Consider the following 22,144-nt stretch of genomic DNA (forward strand, 5'->3'; position numbering starts at 1 on the left):
TGCTTTATAAGGCAAAAATAGTTTTATGAAAAGCAAGTTTTCTCAAATTTATTGAAAATTCATTAATAATTCCGTAGTTTAAAGCCGTCAGTCAGTGCAAAAGCTTAAAAATTAATTCTGTTTAAGAAAAATCCCTAAGATAAACATTAAATCTTTTATTTATCCCTCCCTCAGAGGGAAGTTAGCTTATCCATTTAATAAGCTTATTTTTTTCATCTTGACGGGAAGTATGTGATTTGATTGGAGATAAATTAGCCTCACTTAAGATTGCTAAATTGTTTCATGAGGAAGTAATCACCTAAAAGTTTCGTTTGCATTTTGAAAACTTCTAATAGTCTTAAGGATATGTGAAAATATTATTTTCTTTACATTTATTTCCATTTTCAGAATTAAAAACCTGTTTTAGAGTAAAAAGTAATTTTTCAGTAAAATGACTTTAACCAGTTCTTTCTTAAGAAGAAATGTTACCCTGTTAACAAGTAAAAAAACTTTTCAAATTGTGAATAGAACTTCATCCAGTGGTATAGCGCACAGTTTAAATGTGAAAAATCAAATTGAAGAGCGCCGTAAAAGAGCTTTTCTTGGTGGCGGGGGTAAACGAATAGAAGCTCAACATGCTAAGGTAATATTGAATAGCTTGAAAAAATATTCATTTTTTTTTTAAATATTCCGTTTAAAAATTGTAACTGCAATGCACTGTTGATCATCAAGTGATAATACTTTATTTAAGAAAAACATGTACATTTGGGGAAATATAAAAAAAATTTCAAATCAGTTTTGTACTTTTAATAATGTATTCAGAAGACTGCTATTTAATTAAAACCATAAATTTATTATAGCTCTAAAATTGTTTTAGTATGATTCTTATAGGGCATTTTTTATTATTCTATTCTATCAACAATTGCATATGCGGAATGATCATTTTCTGGTCAGTGCCAATAACAGGTAGGAGATATTTCCATATCAGTACCTGTTCGCGCAAGTTAACAATCGCCCGAGGTTCCAAAGGGATTTTAAACTTGCTAAAATTTATAAAGAAATTGTAGAGATTGTCGGATTGTTTTTAGTTATACCCTTGAGTTAGTCCCTTTCTGTGGTCTTTGTTTTTTGCATTTCATGGTCCTGAAGGTTGCCTAATATAGTGATTATTTTTTGATATCTTTCCTAAAACTACCAATCTTTGTTAGAAACTGAACAGTAGCATGGAGGGAACTGAGCATCAGAGAAGAAGACAAATTCTAATGCTATAATTCATAGTCTCCTCTGGAAAAACCGCTATTTATTCCAATTGCAAGCAACCGATCAGTAATATCTTAGCAAGTACCTACAGTTACAGAAGTTGAGTTTATTTATTTCAGAGCAGTTGTGACTTACAAAATAACCACATAGGAGGTTAACAGGACAAATTTGGTTCCAAATTGACCCTTTGTGAAGCAAAATAGTGTTTAAGGTTGAACCTAGAGCCAAAGCAGATATGTTTTCCTTGGAGCTGAGGTTGAATTTTTAAATCATCCCATGTTATATAGCTCCAGCAATTTTTTTGTATCGTACAGATATTCAAAAGGCTTGCCTCATTGTAACATCATTTCCCGCCTCACAAGTTGTTGTAGTAAGACTATTCTCAACATTCAAATACATTTAAAAAGAATTAAATATGAAGGAAGATTTATTAGATTTAATTCCTTTCCTTAAGAATGAATAAATAGCTCACCTCTTAATTAAATCTAAATTTTCTTTGTGAGCTCATGATTATGTTATGGTTTTTTAATAATTTACTAAAATATGAAAATCAAAAACATGCATAAATATATATTTAAATTGCTGGAGCTTAGCTCTGAGTCAAAGGTTTAAATATTTTTTTTCTTTTAACTGATACACTTGGTCCTTAGCATTTTCCCTCTGTATTCCATCTAAAAACCAATAATGTGAAAGTTCAAAGTTGACAGTTTATTTAATCAATCTCCTTCAAATTGTTGAATAAATTCCATCAATTTTCTAAGTAAGTTATTTTTTCTTTTATAATCTTAAATTTCTTATTTGTTGATTTAAATTCATTGTATTGCATTTATTTTTCTCAATCAATTTTTCAGTATTTTGTTACATTTTTTAAATGGTTGGTTTTATTACATTATGTCATTATATTGTACTAAAGCAAAAAAATAAAATAAATAAATAAAAAATAATAATTTTATTTCTGGTGGCCATAAAAGCTACCAAACTATTATGAACTATGTTAGTAAGCTTAATTAATTAAGGTAATGTTTGTATTGTTGTAATAGGTAATACTACCTGTATTGTTGTAATCTAACTAATATTGATACTGGGATTTTGGTTTCTTTATGGCCTATGGAAATTGGAAATTAATATTTGTTTGTGTAATGAATTTACTAACAGTTGCATTATTTTATATAGCATATTGAATGTTTACTGTTTTTTTTTCCCTTCTAGTTTTTTTGTATCCATTCTAACTTAGTTTTTCTTAAGAAGGAGTTTTAATTAGAAATTTTTGATGATTTTTTCGTTAGATTTGTTCTTAGAAATTTATGATAAAATTTTATTAATTATTTTTGTGATTTTAGGGTAAGTTGACAGCAAGGGAACGAATCCAGTTATTGATGGATGTTGGAACATTTGTTGAATATGATATGTTTTCTGAGCATACGTGCACAGATTTTGGCATGGAAAAAGAAAAGGTTCTTCTTTTTGGTTGTTAAATCTATATAATTAAATTATTTATTAATGAAATCATATATTAATTTGTAAGTTTTAAATTCAAAAAGCACTAAATACAGTATTATTACAAACATAAATTAATTTTATTTATTGTTAGTATTAGTAAAATATTAATTTCCATATATTCCGGCGTATAACACGCTTTAATACTAAAAATAACATTGGAATTTAGGGTTATGCGCCGAATATAAAAAATTATAGATTAAAAAAATTTAAATGTAGAAAAATTCTTTTATTTTAAAGAAGTAACATACCTTTACCTATATACTTTATTGATTTTCGTTATTACATAAATAGCTCATTATATTCGTCTTCCGTTATTTCTTCAGGCACGTCGTCACAATCTGTTTCGTCTTCATCATCTGTGTTAAACTCATCCATAAATAAACAGTCATCTTCTGATCCGTCCAGATTATTTGAAATGCTGCATTTTTTGAATGATTTTCTAACCATCTCAGGCTTAATTTCACCCCATGTTTTTAATATCTATTCGCACACTGTTTCCAAACTTGCATGACGCGTATGTCCTCCTTTTGTAAAGGTTTTCTCACCCTCCAACATCCAAGTGTTCCACTGTTTTTTTAAATTGGCTTTAAATGGTTTGTTTAAGCAAACGTCCAATGACTGAACTAATGGTGTCAATCCGCCCGGAATAACTGCCATATCGGTGTTACATTCTTTCAACAATTTTTTTGTATTATCTGGAAGGTGAGACCTAAACATGTCCCACACTAAAAGACTTTCTGGTTTTCTTATGCAATCAGGATGGATTTGCCAGACATTTTTTACCCACAATTTAACACCATTTTCGTCCTTCCAGCCTTTTTCGTGGACATGAACAAAAATACCTTTTGGAAAATTGAATTTGGGAAAAGTTTTTCTCTTAAAAATAACCATTGGTTTTAGTTTCGTTCCATCCGCTAAGCAAGAAGGGGCTACGGTGAAATGAGATTTCTCATGTCCCGTTGTTGTTACGTTGACAGTTTTGACTCCCTTTATATCAATTGTTTTATTACCGATCATGTCAAACATGACTGGGGTCTCATCCATATTTCCTATTTGCGAAAGTAAATATTCCTTTTTTTTCCACAGTTCTATAATATATTTTTGAAAACTTAACAATTTGCTATCCAAGTCTTTTGGTAGTTTTTGTGATACTTTGGTTTTTTCACGTAGAACTAAATTTTTTAGAGCCATAAATCGGCTACACCAACTCACAGTGGCCTTGAAATTTTCACTCTCGTGTGGATTAATCTTTGCCCATTTTAGAGCAAACAAGCGAACACAGTTTCTTGTTACAATCTAGCGATTTTCCGAAACCCAGTTTTCTACATTGTCCCCTAACACCGGCCATTTTGTTAGTCCTGTACGCAATGCACAATTATCCTTAGGCATATCCATTATTTTCTCTTCATTTTTCTTCCATTCATACACCGAGCTTTCCCCAATACCAAAATGTCTCGCCGCAGCCCGATTTCCATTTTCTTTCACAAATTGAATTACTTTGCATTTAAATCCAGTGCTGTGTTTGCTTCGTTTGATAGGAGCCATGTCTGTTACTAAAAACTACACTGAATTCTTAAAGCTTACAATGTTTACTTTTCAACGGCAGGGCATCAAATGGTGCGATTGGCAGAAGAGGAATTACGTTTTGTCTCCTGATTTGTGGTATGCTTTTGAGACAAACACAATCGACAGCATTCCAGATACCCCTCCCCCCCTTAATTCTGGAATGTGGGGAACAACATTCTTGCACACACCTGCACTGCTGAATACAACAATCTCTTTTCTCAGAATCACATTATTACTCTTTCAACTCTACCCTCACATACATGTCAAATTCAGTTCTTTTATTTTTGCAAAAGATAGGAAAAGAACTTTTTATTTACGATCTTGAAAGACGAGATATTGCACATGTACAATCCAAATTTTCGTGAGTGTTATACAAAGAATATATCTTAAAATTTAAAAAAAGTGTATTAGAAATTCAAGTGCATGTTATACGCCGGGGCACGTTATGTCTCGGAATATACGGTATTTTTAATTGATTGAGCATCCATATTTTATTAACGTAATGTGAAAACCTTTTCTTACCTTAATAAAAGAAGTTTTGGCCAATTGAGATTTTTATGTCACTTCAAATCCAAGAAACAGTTTCTAGTTCAGATACTGAATTCCTAAATTCATTGAAATGACTAATTTATGGTTATTAATATGAATTTTTTCAATATTTGAGATAAATGTACTGTTATAAGCAGATGTTCAAAGTAAGACTTTGATTTGGAAATTGAACTAAACATAAGTAGTGTTTTTTAATATCTGATAGTTATTTTGCGAAATATGCTTTATGTCTTGAAAATGTTACTTGGTGTTTAACTTTCGTTTAAAATTTATGTCAATTTCTATAAAGGCACAAGTTTACTTTAACATTTACTTAACAATTCTACATACAAGTACATGTTACTTCCATATTTTCTCTTAAACCACAGATAGTTGTAATGATTAGCTCAAAAGGCAAAAAGAAAAAAAATATCTAAGTTTTACTTAATTGTTGTCTTTGAGTAAATAATTTTCATTTTTAAGTGTATTTGTTTATCCTTTTAGTGTTTAAAGTTTTCCTTATAGTGCACTAATGCAATTTGCATAGTAATTTATGTTTTACTTTTCATTAAAAAAGAAATTGATAAATATAAATTTATTATAGTATCCTGGTGACAGCGTTGTGACCGGACATGGTCTCATTCACGGAAGAAAAGCATTTATTTTCAGTCAAGTAAGTAATTTATTATTAAAAGCTTTATTTGATGAATAGTGTGTTTGTTACTATAATAATGCGGGATGTTTATTCTATGCTACCAGAGTTGTTTACATTAAACTGAGTTTTCCATTCTATTAAAGTTAAGTAGAATGTAGAGGGAGGAGATATGGAAATGTTTAATTTACTCCTTTCTCTTAAAGATATTTCTTTCAATTTTAAAACATTTTAAACTCAAATATTTATAATTCCTTTCCTAGTACCTTAATTAATATTTAAAATTTGTAGCCAAAACTATTTTTTCAAGACTAATATAAATTTATTTATACACAATTTTATTTATACTTAATACCTAAATTAATATTTCAAACTTGTAACCAAAAATATTAATTGGTAAATTTGTGTTAGACTTTTAATAAAAAAAAAGAAAAAAAGGAATGTATAAAAGAATTTAAAATTTTAATTTTTGAGATGGTTTTGTTCAACTGTTAAAATGTCTGCATTCAGTAGAAGAAATTTCAAAGTATTTTAATTTATTAAGTGATAGTATTATGAGCTATATATAACAAATTTCTAAGGACTTAATATTTCATTTATGATCAATTCATTTTAAAATATGCATTTCAGGATTTTACTGTTTTTGGAGGAAGTTTATCTTCTGTTCATGCCAAAAAAATATGCAAAGTAAGTTTTTTGTTGTATTATGTTTTTTCTCTCTAAAAATTCAATTAAAAAAGCTGCATGCTTTCTCTCTCTCGTCTTTTTTTTCTCAATCAGATCATGGACCAAGCAATACTGGTGGGGGCTCCAGTCATAGGAATCAATGATTCAGGAGGAGCTCGAATTCAAGAGGGAGTTGAATCCCTGGCAGGCTATGCAGATATCTTCCAGCGAAATGTTTTGGCGTCAGGTGTTGTGCCACAAATTTCTGTTATTATGGGTCCGTGTGCTGGAGGAGCTGTTTACTCTCCTGCTCTGACAGATTTCATATTCATGGTTAAAGTAAGTTTACATGTTTAGTAAAACTTTATTTGCTGCAGTTCACAATGAAACATGAAAGAAAAATGTGTTTATTTACAAAATCAACACAAAGTGCTTCTTTTCAGCTATACAGTATTCTCACTAAGTGATAAAAATTGTGATTATTAAAGGTAATATATGCATGTTAGGGTTTTAGAAGAGATTCACAAACTAAATAGCAGGCATTTTGCACGTTCTTGCAGTTGCAATGGATAGTTATGCATTGAAGTCCTCCGGTGAGTCAACAGGAGTCTCGCACATGATGCTCCCCATAAAAACTCCAACCTGGATAATTCCATATGGGGGCCATTTGACTGGTCCACCATGCAAAATCCATCACTCCGCAAAATTTGCATCCAAGTAATTTTGAACCTCCACATCATACTTTTATGCCTTAACACATTACTTTAGACCCTACATTCCTATGCAAAAAAAATAGTGCAGCTCTAGTGCGACATAAGATAAAGTACTACTATCTAAACAAAAAATATGCTTTTAAAAATATGTCAACCGCCTCTCCAAGTTTGTCCAATAATCCTAGAATCATCCTGTACGGATTAATAATTTTTTGTTCTTAATTATCACATACAAAGTACTAATGATAAAAACAAAAACTAGTTCTGTCTACCAGATATTGATCCTTATTGTTTATTGTTAAGCTTATACATTTGTATTCTTATTCTGATATTCCATTTCCTGATATTTTTCCGTTATAGTTTTCAGAAAGCTACCTTAATAGTTTATCTTTTCATTGAATATTTTTAAATTCTTGATTTAAAATGTATATGCTGAAGTAAAAATAAATGAAGTAAATGAAAAGTAATAACTAATTTTTATCTATACATTTCAGAAATATTAAATTAGAATTACTGTAAATTGTTTTTTTTTGTTGCTTTCTTTCAGCTTAGAAAATGACTTGAATAACTATTTAAACTTTTTAAGCATTCACAAATGTGTCATTTAGTAAACCATTGTTGTACCCTAAAGTTCATTCACACACACACACATTTAAAACACCAAAATAAAAAATGATGACTAAATTTAAACTTTTATTCTTGAAAGTCTTGCATTAAATTGCATTATGGCCCTGCTTATGTTCAGCATATTCTTAACATCTTAAAAGCTTTTAAAAGAGGTTTTTAGCTTTAAAGAAACATCTACATTCTGTATTGCAATTAAGAGTGTCTCCATGATCTTTCTTATCCCCAAAATTTATATTATAATTGTTTTTAAAGTTTGTCTTATGTGTTAAATTCTTTTTTCAGAATACGTCCTATCTCTTCATTACGGGACCAGAAGTAGTGAAGGTTAGTATATGTTCAATTCATTTTAAGTGTAGATTTCAGGCATGGTGAGTACATAAAATGAGTGAAAATAAAAATTTAGGAATGAAAGAAAAAAGTTGACATATCATGACACTCTTCTTCAGAATGACGCATGAATGATGAAAATGAACAACTGTCAGTCAAAAATTTAAAGGAAAATATCAATGAGAAAAGAAAAAACCGCCGAAGCTGAAGGGTTACTAACCGTGGTTAAAAAAGGCAAATCAGGACTAAACACTTTTCCATGCGTTTTTCAGGCGCTGAGAAAAATTGAGATTATGAATTGGGGAATTAGTGCTGATATAAATGAAACAGGGCTCAAGAGCAGTGACTCCCAAAAGGTGTTCCATGGAACCCCTGAGTCCTGTAGGTTCTGGGAGTCAAGAATTTTTTTAGTTGATGGTATTTGAAACCTTATATCCAACTAATAATCCAAAAGTTATTTAATTTTTTTGGTTATTATCATGAAATTATTTAAGTAAAATACCAGAAAAAGAAACTAGAAAATTTTGAAAGAAAAAAATTTATTTTTCCTGACAATAATGTATGAATACATTATGAAATGAATATTTATTGATGAAAAATAGCAATATTATGAATTTCTCTTAAATTTTTCAATTAAAAAAAAGCAGCACTAACTAAAAATGTTTCTTTGATTGCTTGTAACATTTCTTTTTTATTACAGCTATAACCACTATTTAGGCTTATTTTATGTTTTTCAACTTACAGAAAAGAAAAAGAAAACAAATTCTAAACTAGACTAGATACTTCTTCAGACCTGTGAATTCAACTGTTTGACCTTAGATTAAGATGGATAAAACAATGAAAAAAATTGAATTATTTAAATTCAAAATAATGACTAGTCTTTTTTTTTTTTAATAATATGTTCACAATAGCTATTAAACATAAATTGCAAATTAAAAGAAGATCGTTTAGGGTTCAATAACTGAAAAAAATTTGAAAGGCTGCTCAAGAGCATAAAATTAAGTTAATTAGGCCGGAGTCGAGAGGAATTTTGGCATTATGAAAACATCTTGATCTTTCCCCGATTTTTACTGTGAAGGAAAATAAACTTATATTTTAAGTATTTTTATCTTTAGTTTTCTTGGAATTATTCATGACATAAGAAAACAGTTTAGATGGATTTTCTTCATAAATGGTTAATTTTTCATTATATAATTTAGGCTGTTACAAATGAAGATGTTACACAAGAAGAACTGGGTGGAGCAAAAACTCATACTACTATATCAGGTAATTTCAATTTAAAAAAAAAGAGAACAGTGAAAAAATTTACAAATTTGTTTGTCATAAGTTTCCTAAACTGTTTTAACCTGTGTTGTTTTCCTGTAGGAGTTGCTCATAATTCATTTGAAAATGATGTTGATACACTTCTAAATTTGAGAAAATTTTTTAACTTCCTTCCTCTCAGCAGTACTGATCCTCCCCCAGTTAGAGAATGTGATGACCCATGGTAACTATTAGTATTTAATCTGAAACTATTTAAATCTTAATTTGTACAATATTTAATATGAAGTTTTCAAGGTAGTTAAGAATGATTATATATTTTATAATTTTCAAAATCCATAAAATTATAGTCGATTCATAATTTTTATTTTTTTAAAAGTACAGTGTATGGAATTTTTGCTAGCGTACAAAATGACCATGAAGAGTAAGTTTACCTTATACTAGCATCTAGCATTTACTAAAATTTATTTTTTTCATGGAATTATCTTTTTATAAATGATTTTTATAATTGTAGGCAAAAATTTCTCTTTTTGCTTAGAAAGTTCTGGAGATATGGCGAAATACGCAAAAAATCAGAAATACGAATTACTTAAACAAAAGGGTATGCTTATTCAGAGAAATTGCATTTTTGTGTCTGATTTCGTTACTTAAAATATCGTCTTCACTAATTAATCAGCATATTTGACGTCAACCACTCGAACCATTAAGAATAAGTCATAAATTGTGAAGATCGAAGTATTAGATCAAAAGTTATACATGGTGATCCAGTTTCTTTTTTGGCGCATTGTGCACGGTTGCAAAATTTAAATTTGTTTTGTTTTCTGTTAAATTTTTTATACACATGTTCTGGATAATTACAGCTTTGATCATTTGAACAGTATAAATTTTTTTAATTAAATATTTAAAAGTAAATAAAATAAAATATTTATAAAATACAAATTTTATTTAGATGCTGAGTCAAAACATTTACTTATATTATATTAAACATCTGTAAAAGATTGCCATGTAATTTCAGTATAGTTCTTTACTTAATGGGTTGTTTTTATGTTTAATACTTTATTTTTGAATTCAACTTTTGTTCACTTTTGTCTTGCTATTTTAAATTGACTATTTTAATTTTCAGAAAAAATGCTGTATATGTGTATAAATATCTACCTTCATTCTTTATATTTTGTTTCCTAGATTATGTAAATAATTCCAGATTGTTGCATTTAGTCCATTACTGTTGTTCTTGTTTAATGCAATATTAATAATCAAATGTGTATGTTGATCGATTTTAATCAATTTCATTATTTTCTTTGCAAAAAATGAAACAAATTTAAAATAGGCATCATCTTAGCATTAGTTTTTTTTAAATGAAATATTTAATTTAAGTTTTTCAAAGCTTTTGTATTTCATTTGTGTAAATTTTATTTTACCCCAGTAATGCTTATGTATATTATGTTTCATATATCGATTTTATTTCATTTCTACATATAGGGATAGAATTGTCCAAAGTCTGGATACAGTTATTCCTCTAGAAACAACCGCTGGCTATAATATGTTAGATGTTATTCTAGATGTAAGTTGATATCAATTTCATTATAGTTGTAGCATTTAAAATTTCCTTTACAAGAAAAATTTGTGGCGAAAAAGATTATGTATTTCCATGGTAACCCATTTTACAGAAAAATAGTTTGTTCTAAGCTGCAAGTCATAGGGAAAAAGGTTTTTGGAAAATTATAATTCTACGCATCTTTAAAGTAATAAAGCTTGTTTTAAAAAAATCACGTATATTGCAAAATATTTTATGTTGCTCAACTTGTAAATTTGTATTGCGCTAGTCTTAGTTTCAATAAACACTATTTAATGTTTTTTACAGCATCAAAAATAATTTTTGCTATTCTTGTTAAACAAATTCCTCATGATTTAAATAATTTAAATTTAATGCTGCATTGTTTCCTAACCAAACCTACACTTGCATGGAATATAGCTCAGCTTTAAATTGCTTCAAAATAAAATATTTTTAAAATTTTGCCCTATCTACCCCAAAACATATGTTAAACATATAAGTGCACTAAAAATTGTTTATTTAATTATTAATGTTCTGTGAAAATGGAGAATTTTGTGTGTATTATTGCTAAACTATTTCAGACGTGCCAACTCTCCCGCATTTTGCGGGAGTCTCCCGAATTTTGAGTTATTCTCCCGCCCTCCGGAATTGATTTGAAAAACTCCCGAATTTTACTGCGATCGACGGCCAAACTCAAAATTACCTAATTTTTCCGCGAGTGCGAAAGTAACTTTTTCTTTCAGCTTGAATTCCATCCCCACTTATCAAACTACCATCTGCCTGAAGCGTAGCTGAACATGCTTTATTTTTCCCCCTCTTCAACGTTACCTCTTAACACTCCTATTTCACCCGCCCCCTTACACTGGGGGCGGGTGAAATCTTCCTCTTCTTTCGTGTAGAGTTGAATGCAATGACGTCACATGTCGTTATCGAGTGTCGTCCGTTCAGTGTCGTCCGAGTGGGGAAACTCGTACTCTCGATAGTTGGAATTGTTATTGTATCTTGCTGTTTTTATAGTTTTTAATGCGTATTTTTCCACGGTTGGCAACAAGCTCGTAAACTAGCAACGTGATATCAATTATTCGTTTAGTCTTCGTATATTTAAAAAAAAATACATTTCAAGGATGTCTTAAGTCGAAACGGAAGTATGGATCAATTTCAACAAATCATGTACCAATGACTTTAGCAAAACTTAATTGCGGAGAGCTAAGTCTGCAACTCTTTTTTTCATGCATACAGTAGAGAACCATTTATCTGGTATCCAGATAATCCGGAAAAAAAATTTGCTCGGTTCTCCCGCCATTTTGAACTAAAACGATATGAAAAAAAAAAGCGGAAACTGGACTAATCCTTGAAGTTGAGTAGAGGAAAATGTGAGGAAGGGAAGAATTTTTTTCCCCGTTTACCCAGAGAAACGTCATTTCTTCCGCGACCTTGAAGATTTTAGATCTTCATTCTCTTTTAGGTCGTTAAACTCAAAGGAGTGGCATGATGATTTCGTTTGCTGTTTGATTTACGAGGGGGTGGGGAAAATGCATTGCACATGCATATCAGTGAACAGAAGATGAAAGAGAAAAATATATTTATCTATTTGACATCGATTAATAAAAATAAAATGTTTTTCTTTTGAATAAATTCTGATTCCTTGGAAGTGCGGTATCATTCGCAAGTTTTTCTTGATGTGGAATCACACCTGCTTTAATTAAAAATCGCGTTTTTATAAAAAAAAAAAAAAGGAGAATTGTTTATTAATTTAAGCATACAATTATTTTATGAAGCAGATTGCAGTTTCGTTTTTCTGATTCCACTACGTTTTTTTTTTTTTTTTTCATGATAAATTTTGCACTCAATAAAATTATTTGTATTACCAAATTTTTTCATTAGTTTTTTTCTTTTAAATTCCGTTGATCTTGCCTTGTTCTAGGTTTTAATATTTATGCTAGTGCCGTTTTTTAACTATCGTTTCGGTTCGATAATTTTCAAGTGTTGTTTTTATTTAGATTAATAGGTTTTCCTTTTATTTTCGCCCTCCCCCCCATGAAATATATTGCGTTATTTAATCATTGGTTTTGTTTATTAGTTGATTTAGGAATCGTAATTATTTTTTAAACTTGTTTTTCTTGTCTAAACTTGCAAATTTTTTTATTCTTTTAAATTTTATTTTTCTACAATTTTTTTCCTTTTTAGATTTAGGAGTGCTTTTTTTTTTTCTCTTACTTTAAAATGTGTTTACATTTTTTCCTTGTAATTTGGGTTTGATAAAACATCGATTAACGACACTTTTTTGTCGATCCAGGAAACCGGCAAATTAAGACATCCGGGATAGCGATGGTCCCGAGCATCCCGGATAATTGGTTCTTTATTGTACAGACATTAGTATTTTTATACATTAGTATTGAATTGGTTTTTTAAAATAAAATAGTTATTCAATTTGTTTATTTTTTAAAAGTTTTTGTGCATTTTTATTACAGTGTCAAGGGTTTTTGAATAATGTTTTATTAAGGAAATGGTATTTATTTAAAGAGTATCTACCTAATATAGTTTTGTGTTGCTAAATCTGTGTTTAATTATTTTATTTCCATTTAATATTTTTAAACAATTATTGCTCTATTAGTGTGTAAAATTTCTTGCATTCTTATATTTAATAAATTTTTTACTTAAAATTCCTTAGAAGTGCCAAATGTTGCATACCATGCACCTTTTTTTACCCCTCCTGAAATCTCCTGAATTCTTGTTAGGGAAACTCCTGAATGTTAATTTTGCTAGATTGGCACGTCTGCTATTTATACTGCACTAAATAGTAGCTTGATTTTTTAATTATAATTTTAGTTCAATAAAACTACCACAGCAAATTGCACCAAAAGTAAAAAACTGATGCTAAACAATTGAAGATTGATGTCATTATTGATTAAATAGGCTCTTTATTATTTTGAATTAGAAGGAAAAAAGAAAACACAAATTTCTATGTAAATAAACAGCAATGCCAATTTTCTCTTAATTTTTAGTATGGTTTGATTAAATTAAATGTAAATTATTAACATTTTCTAAAATTTCTTATATTTAAAGGAAGTATTATTTTGACTTTTTTAAATTATATTGCTGGTATTTTTTAATTTTAAACTGCTAATTTATTATATGATTTCAAGGGTTTTTTAAATTAATGTTAAATATTCAACTGTTATTTTTTATTTCAAACAATCGGAAATGTCTGCATATATGATTTTATTATAAAACATTAACACAATCTTTTTAGTTTTTAAATGTTATTTTCGTATATTTTTGAGACACGTTATGAAGGTAATAATAAATTAAAATTAATATTTGTGTTTGAACTATTTGTACTTTATTATTTGTACTGTAAAATTTTCTATATTAAATTTTTTTATTAATTTTAACTTTTCTCAGATTGTTGATGAAAGAGACTTCTTTGAAATAATGCCTAATTATGCCAAAAATATTGTTGTTGGGTTTGGAAGGATGAACGGTCGTACTGTTGGAATGGTTGGAAATAATCCAAAATATTCTGCTGGTAAATATGATTTATGTACTCTCAAATATACTATGCTGAAGAAAAAAGTAAAAATTTTGTCAGTTAATATCTTAATTTAATGGTTTCCCTAAATTTAAAGTGTTACTTTCAAGATTTCAATATTCAATAATAAGTTATATGATAAATACTGTTCTTCAAAATTAATTAATTAATTTTCTCAGGTTGAGACTCTTCTTGTAGCTCATTCTTAAGTTTGAAGAAAAGTTTTGAGTTATGGAGACCTAAATCTACAGCTTAAATAATCTGAAATAATACATATTTTTTTATAACAAATGCTTTAATTCTATTTTATTTTTTGTCAGAAATTAATTATAAATAATTAAGACAAACAAAAAGCTAAGATATTATGATTTTCTTTTTGTTTTTTAAAAAAAAGATAAATAAGATTTAGTTAGTTGAATTATATTTAATCAAGTTAATTAAGATTTTTTAATCAATAAGTTAAATATTAATTCATTATTTTCATTTAATTTTTTTAAAGATCAAATTATTGAATGTTTTTTCTGTTGAGTGAGATTTCACATTTTTTCACACTTTAAAATAATCACATTCACACTTTTTCACATTTCACATTTTTTCACACTTTAATTTCTAATTCCACATGATTTGCTTACTCTAGTATGTTTTCACTTCAAAAGACACCATCAATTTAATTTATTATTTACAGTGTAGTTATTGCTATTGCTATTTCAGTTATAATTTAAATTGTAGTTTTTTTTAGCAAATTGCTTCTGTAAAAATGGTAAAAAAAATAATTATTTTGTGATGCTTTCATAATTTTAGTGATAAGTTATTTGTTACGATTATATTTTGTTGGGATTCTAATTAGTATTCGATTTACAGGTTGCCTAAACATAAATGCTTTTGTGAAAAATAAATCTCATTTGGTTTTGATATAGTTTGTAGTAATTTCATTCTTTGAATAGTAGGTTATTCATTAAATACTTTTGTTAAGATTTCAGATTATATGTGAATTACAGGTTGCCTGGATATTAATGCATCTGTAAAAGGAGCACGTTTTGTTAGATTTTGTGATGCTTTCAATATTCCAATCATAACATTTGTCGATGTACCTGGATTTCTACCTGGTGAGCTCTTTTTTCCCCTCTGCATTTTTTCATGAAATTTACCTTTGAAAAAGTACATTTATCGCTTGTCAATTGTAGAAAACTGTATTTTGTTATTAAAATTTTTGGTAGCATATGGGTGAGCCGTATTTTTCCAAAGGTGAAGCTTTTATATATAATTGTTTCTTAATATTGTTTCCAGATGACTACTTTACAAAATTGCACAATTTCTTTTAATAATAGCATCTTATTCTTTGTTCGACGTACGTCATGTTGTTTTTCACCAAATATGCTCATTTAAACAATTTATGACCGTAGCTTGTCATTATATTACCAAAGAATTTCATTTCAAAAAACTAAATTTTAATTATTCTTTTCGTAATGAAGCTGAATATTAGATGAGAGCAATACTTTTGAAAGTAAGATTATTTTTCTGCTTCAGTATTATAAATTGTTAAGACATGAAATGATGTACCCTTCCTTGTGTGACATAACTCTCAAAATAAAATAAAAACTTGGTGGAGAAGATTTTTGATGATTGTTCAAAGATGGGATGCAGGTACCTATTCTTAAACAGACTGTTCCAAAGATTAAAAAATTTATGACCTTAAAAATTTATATCTCAATTTTGGAAATATTTAAAGAGTAAGATTTCTATTTTAATTCCTTATAAATAAATATATTTTTGTATTTTAATATTAATTCCTCCTTTTTCTTAGAATATGCCCCACATCTTTTTAAGCATATTAGTTCTTTATTGATCACAAAAATGTTTGTATGAGGGTTTGTCATAAAAATAGTTCCATATATGTACATTATATTTATGTTGTGAACTTTTTCAGAAATAGCAGCAAAATTAAGAGTTTTTTTTTTTCAAGCTCATCTTGGCAGAGGAAATTTTTTTTTTTCGAAGAGCTATTTTTTTTTTTTTGCTTTACAAAGTCGGAAATCCAAATTCGCTGAAAAGGAACTTATTTTGCTCGTCCCTTATACATGTAGACACATTATAATAGTGTTCTATGTTATCAGGTTGATTGATAACATTCTTGGTTTTCAAACAAAAACATCATAACAGACAACTTTTTACAGAAGTAAGTTATGATTTATTTCAGTTTACTCCATTCATTTTCGTTTGACAAACCAGACATTTATGCTGTCTATTCATAGAAAATTGCAATGCATATGAAAAAATAGAATTTTAATTTTTTCAAAGTTGATTTTTCTCATAAACTTGAAAATGGCAGTTACCTTATTTTCTGAAATATCCACTGACATTTAGTAAAATGTAGTATTTCAAATTTGTGATATTTTCCAGGTACAAATCAGGAATATGGTGGAATTATTAGACATGGTGCAAAATTGTTGTATGCATTTGCTGAAGCCACTGTGCCTAAAATAACTGTCATCACTCGAAAGGTATCGTCTTGCAATCCACGTTTTTGTATTTGTTAATAGTTAGTTTCGCCATGTTAGTTTGTGCATTTTCAAAAGTTTGTAAATATCACTGTTTTTTTATATATTTTTTTCTACTTAAACAAAGTTTTTCCTATTTAATAAAAAAATCATATTAAAAATTTTTTAGCATTATTTTGGTATGATTATCTTTTAGAGACGATATAATGTGTGAACTATAAAAATAATAATAAATATTAATATTTTTATTTAATAATTTTTATAAGCTATTCAGGGATGTTACTTATCCAGAAAGAAAGTAGAGTTAAATTTTATCATGATCATGTAAAGTCTTTGAAAATTATTTAGAATTTTAGTTAACATATATATGAAGAACTTTCAACAATTAGAAGAAGAAAAAAAAGTATGTGTATAACCTAATCATGATATTGTTTTAAAGTACTTAAAAATGTTTTTTGAGTACTTAAAAAATACTTAAAAAGTGATTATTTTTTGATGAAAAATTTGGTTACGCATTCTATTTCATGTTGCTGGTTTATTTTGGAACATGTCGTAAAAAGAAGTTATGCTTGTATTCATTTAGTGTTTGTTCATCATGCCTAAATATGCTTTTGTTTATTTTTTAGGCATATGGAGGAGCCTATGATGTGATGAGCTCAAAGCATCTGAGGGGAGACATAAACTATGCCTGGCCTACTGCAGAAATTGCTGTCATGGGAGCGAAAGGCGCTGTCTCAATTCTTTATAGAGGAAAAGCTGATGTTTTACAGAGAGAACAAGAATATGTTGAAAAGTTTACAAACCCATTTTCTGCATCTGTCAGAGGTAGTATTTTACTAGTCGATGAAAGAATTAACAAGTTTTAAGCTAAAAAATAAGTTTCTTGATACCAAAATTTTTCCTTGTTAAAATTCAGTAAAAGTTTTGGCTGCGCATAATTTTTATGTTCTATTTTTTTTTGACGAACTTCAATTCCACTACATTTTTTCATTCAATGTGATGTAATAACTTTACTTAAAAATGTGTTGTTGATAATTATTGCTAGCATTTATATTTTTATTCGTAGCTTTTGTTACCTTAACCGTTTTCTTACATTACTTAGTTTTATCTTTCAGTTCAAATGTTAAATTAATATCCCTTGGTCATCTTTTTATTTTAGAATTATATATATTTGGAAACAAATTGCAGAACTAACATATAATGTATTGAAAACAATTGCAGAACTAACTATAATTCAACTAAACATATAATATATCTTCTAAACTTTTGTATTTTTGGAAAATCTAGGTTTTATTGATGATATAATAGATCCAAGCACTACCAGAATAAGATTGTGTCGTGATTTGGATCTCCTTCAGAAGAAAAAAATGGACGTTCCTTGGAAAAAACACGCCAACATGCCTTTGTGAATAATATCTGATTTTTAGTTTTTCTATATTATATAATTTTTTTTTACTATTATACACATTGGAATATAAGAATATTTTGTTTATTAATTCTACTTAATTTTCCTTTGGAAAAATATGCCAATATGCCTTAGTGAACAATAACTGTTATTTGAGTTATATTTCTGTTTTATCTTTTCAATCAATAATATTTGTATTCTACTATAATATATGTATTTTACTTTAATATCTGTATTCTACTATAACATGTAGATTTGAATCTCAAAAAGTTATTTTTTTTATTTTTACTAATTCTATTTATTTGTTCCTTGGGAAAACATGGCAATATGTCTTAAAGAACTATAGTTGTTTTTTGAGTTATAATTCTGTTTTTATCTTTTCTGTCTATAATATCTGCAATCTACTATAATATGTAGATTTGAATCTCAAAATGGTTTCTTACTAATTCTACTTATTTGTTCTTTGAAAAAAACTTGCCAATATGCTTCAGTGTACAATAACTATTTTTGATTACTATTTTTACTACAGTATTTTATAGTTCTGTTTTATCTATTGTCTGTATAATATCTGTATTCTACTCTTGAAATGTAGATTTTGAATCTCAAAAAAGTTTTTTTATTAATTCCTTTTTTCTTTCCTTCGAAACTATTTGTTCTACTTATTTCTTTATGTGAAAAAAATGTGCCAACATACCTTAGTGATCAATAATTATAGTTTGATTTATATTTCTTAAAATATGTTTACAATAAGACATATATTTGAATCTCAGAATATTTTGTTTACTACTTCTGTTTATGGGTTTCTTGGAGAGAAAAAATATGTAAGCACGCCTGTGTGAGCAATAACTACCTTGGTTCCTATAATATCTGTTTTTTTACTTGTAATATGTACATAGATTTATACATATCTCAAAAGTTTCATTATTAATGCTATTCGTTCGTTTCATGGAAGAAAACATGCCACCATTGCCTATTTGAAGAATAAATATTTAAGTTATAATTCTTATCCTACCTGCTTTTTACAATGACGCATTTCAGAATATACTGTTTGTAAAGTCTGTTTTTTGTTCTTTGAAAAAAGAAAAAAACTTTTTCATTTCGAATTTATATCAATGTTTCAATTTAAGCTCATACATATTAAAGAAACAATTAACTGTGTTTGTTTCTAACTTTGTAATGTTAAAAAAATTTTTTTTGTCTGTATTCTATACATGAGGGAAAAAAATTCTACAGTTATACTTTTTTCATTTGAAAAAAATTATTTTTATTTATTTGTTGGGAAATTTCTGTATATAAGCAATAAGTTATTATTTTTTTTTACCATAATTCATTTTTTTCATTAATTTGATCTTCCTGTTAAAAATTTTATTTCCAAAAAAAGTGCACAAATATAACTTGATAATTGGAAAATTTTCTTAAAATTGAGGTTGTTTCAGCCTAATTTTACTTTACTTCAAAAGACATTTAATTTATCTTATATATTTATGTTTCCTATACTGTCAAAAGTGACAGTTTCACAGATTAAGAGTTTTCTGTTAATTTATAACTTTTTAAATTTTTTTTCCTGAGCATTTAAATTTTAATGAATTAAATTGATCTGATCTAGATTTTTAAATATTAGATGCTTTAATTTAAAATACAATTCTAATATTGAATTCTTTTGTAGGGACAGATTTTATTAAGCTGTTAACTAACTTTTTAAAATTGTTTTAAAAGGTGTAATACTAAAAAAAGGCATAATCTTTATCAAATATGTCTCATTCTACGCTTCTTTCAATGAACACATACAAACAATTTATTTCTAAGCATTTACTGATTTTCAGTATACAATTTTTTTATATAAAAAGCGGTACTCTCTTTAAGAACCATTTTATACTGTTTATTCGTCTCAATAAAATATATCAGGGTATGGAACTGAGCTACTCTTCCGTGTGATTCGAAGAGATTACCTAAGTTCGTATTTTCCCCCCGTTTGTTTTAGCTGTTTAGCACGTGAAGGAAGAGCAAGGAGGAAGATTACGTTTTTTTAGAATAAATTTTCTTCTTGGCAGCATTTTGAAAAGAAGAAAAAAGATGAGTTTGAAGATGCAGAAATAAGTTTCATTATTTTCAAAGTTTTTTTTTCCCTTTTATTTTTTCGTTTTTATAACACTTATCTTCAAAACTGCAAGCAATATTTCTATATGACTATTTTTTGCTTTGAGCAGGAATGATAATATTTTTTAAATATTAAAAGCAAAATGGGTGTGAGAAAAAAACATATAAAGTCATTCACAATAACAAAGTTTAATTTTATTAATAAAGCTAAAGAATTTATCTTATATATTACATTTTATATGAAAAATTGGATTAAAACAAGCTAGAGCAAAATTTCCTTTAATTTCTAAAATATATTAACTGATTTTTTTATTTAACTAAATTATTCTCATCTGTCATATACGATAAACAAAACGGGAAAAAAGTTTTCATAAAGATTTTCTCATTACAATACAGCCTCAAATGCTTTGTCATAGTATAGTCTGACATACAAATAAATTTAATATGCGTAATTTTTTTCCTGTTAAAATGTGATTGAATAATTAATACAATATTGTGATAATGATGTTAAAACACTTGTATGTTTTTGAGTATAAAAATACTTTTTATATATTATAATTATATATTTTTATAAATATATGCATTTATAAATGTCTAAATCTTGTTGAATAAATATTTTTATAAAGCATTTAGACTGTGTGTGCATCATTTTTTTTTAATAAATTTAGTTTCAACAGTTGCAAAGCTGTTGAATAAAAAGACAAGAGAAATATCTGAAACAGAATTGACCCATAAATATCCAGTATTGTTATTTGGCATCTCTATTCGGGCTAATCCTCAAAACTTCCCCTTCATGCTTATTTTTAAAATTCTAACAAAAAAATCTATACACAAGGGGGGATTGTAAATTAATATTTAGCTATGGGAAATAGAAAAAGATGAAAAAAACTAACAAAGAATGACAAATCCTAATTGAGGAAGGTGCCCAAAACAAAAAAACCTGTTTAATTGTGGGAGTAAACAGAGAGTACTTAAAAGAAGTTCATTGGAAACACCCTCAATCTGCCATCTAACAGATTTTAATATTTTGCACCATAAGCCAAAAAGAATTCTTAATGATGATTTTTACATAGTAAGGGCCAATCTTAATGATTTGAAAGGTTTCTTTCAAATATGCTAATTAATTTATGTCGACTATTAATTAATTTACAAAATCTGACATAAAAACGTTCTGAATGAAGATAAGAGTTTTCGATGACAGATTTGGATTTTTGATCGTTAAAAATACGGGGAAAATAATTGCTTTTAATATTAAGTATTTAATTATGAAATAATAGCACTGGGGAACAAATTTTTTGTTACCTTGTATATCTTGCCCAATTAGGGTGTAGGGATTTCAAATCTAGATTAGTTTTGTTGGGAAAGCTACAGATTTTGTTTTCAAAACATACTAATTTTTAATTTAGTTTATTTTTTGTCTGATTGTATAACGCTTAAAAACATATGACCTTAAGGTATCGCATTATAAAATGAAATGTAATGCCTTGTTGTCTACCACTCCCTCTATGCAGCAAGAAGCGGAGACACTTAGTATTCACTCTCGAGTAAGTTTTAAAAAATCTTGGTTTTCCACTATATCAGTAAATTGTATAAAAATTGTCGCGTGTAGAGAGAAACCGATTGCAGATTTGATATCGGCGACGTGAAAGTATCTTGGATCCGTTCTAAAAATCTCATGCAACAAAAAAATTTTTTTTTTCTTCCCCCGTGTAATCAAAATCAAAAATTTAGTAAGAGCAATGAATAATAAATGATAGAAAAGAAGGATGAAAAATGGGAATTTCAGGTAAATTCTGTTAAATAATGGCTAGAGAAATATTTTATAGGTAAAAAATATCGTTATGAAATGTATTAATTTTTACCGTTAAAGCTATTATCAGCCAAAGAATCTGGATCTTCTAGGAACCATACCATGTCCTTTTCTGGCCAATACAATTTCACCGACAACAATACGAAACGGCCTTGGGCCAATATTTTTATGC

General features: G+C 27.9%; 2 protein-coding genes across 3 annotated transcripts in view; one reads left to right on the plus strand and one right to left on the minus strand.

Moving 5' to 3' along the window:
• The window catches only part of LOC107438845 (histone-lysine N-methyltransferase SMYD3), an 83,220-nt gene that overhangs the window by 23,494 nt on the left and 37,582 nt on the right, over positions 1 to 22,144 (minus strand). The gene's annotated exons all lie outside the window — the stretch shown is intronic.
• LOC107438842 (propionyl-CoA carboxylase beta chain, mitochondrial) lies at positions 197 to 20,790 on the plus strand. 2 transcript variants are annotated; one of them, XM_016051227.5, is made up of 14 exons: positions 197 to 622; positions 2,580 to 2,693; positions 5,438 to 5,506; positions 6,116 to 6,172; positions 6,266 to 6,490; positions 7,774 to 7,815; positions 9,018 to 9,084; positions 9,184 to 9,304; positions 10,558 to 10,639; positions 14,036 to 14,159; positions 15,161 to 15,268; positions 16,563 to 16,663; positions 17,287 to 17,485; positions 17,948 to 20,790. In XM_016051227.5, exons 1-14 carry the CDS (start codon positions 431 to 433, stop codon positions 18,067 to 18,069), a joined length of 1,623 nt encoding a protein of 540 aa, XP_015906713.1. In that variant the 5' UTR covers positions 197 to 430; the 3' UTR covers positions 18,070 to 20,790. The 2 variants fall into 2 exon arrangements, with proteins under 2 accessions (XP_015906713.1, XP_042902361.1); XM_043046427.3 differs by lacking the exon at positions 197 to 622 and adding an exon at positions 1,976 to 1,999.

Source organism: Parasteatoda tepidariorum, chromosome 1, assembly GCF_982258835.1.
Source record: "Parasteatoda tepidariorum strain Cologne lab strain chromosome 1, Ptep-v5.0, whole genome shotgun sequence".
Lineage (NCBI taxonomy): Eukaryota > Metazoa > Arthropoda > Arachnida > Araneae > Theridiidae > Parasteatoda > Parasteatoda tepidariorum.

What these genes read in the sequence shown, in the direction of transcription:
- LOC107438842 (XM_016051227.5), top strand. Translation starts at nt 431, where the DNA reads ATGACTTTAACCAGTTCTTTCTTAAGAAGAAATGTTACCCTGTTAACA. An exon ending in ATTTCATATTCATGGTTAAA is followed by an intron (nt 6,491 to 7,773) that starts GTAAGTTTACAT and finishes TTCTTTTTTCAG; the next exon opens with AATACGTCCTATCTCTTCAT. An exon ending in TGTACCTGGATTTCTACCTG is followed by an intron (nt 15,269 to 16,562) that starts GTGAGCTCTTTT and finishes GATATTTTCCAG; the next exon opens with GTACAAATCAGGAATATGGT.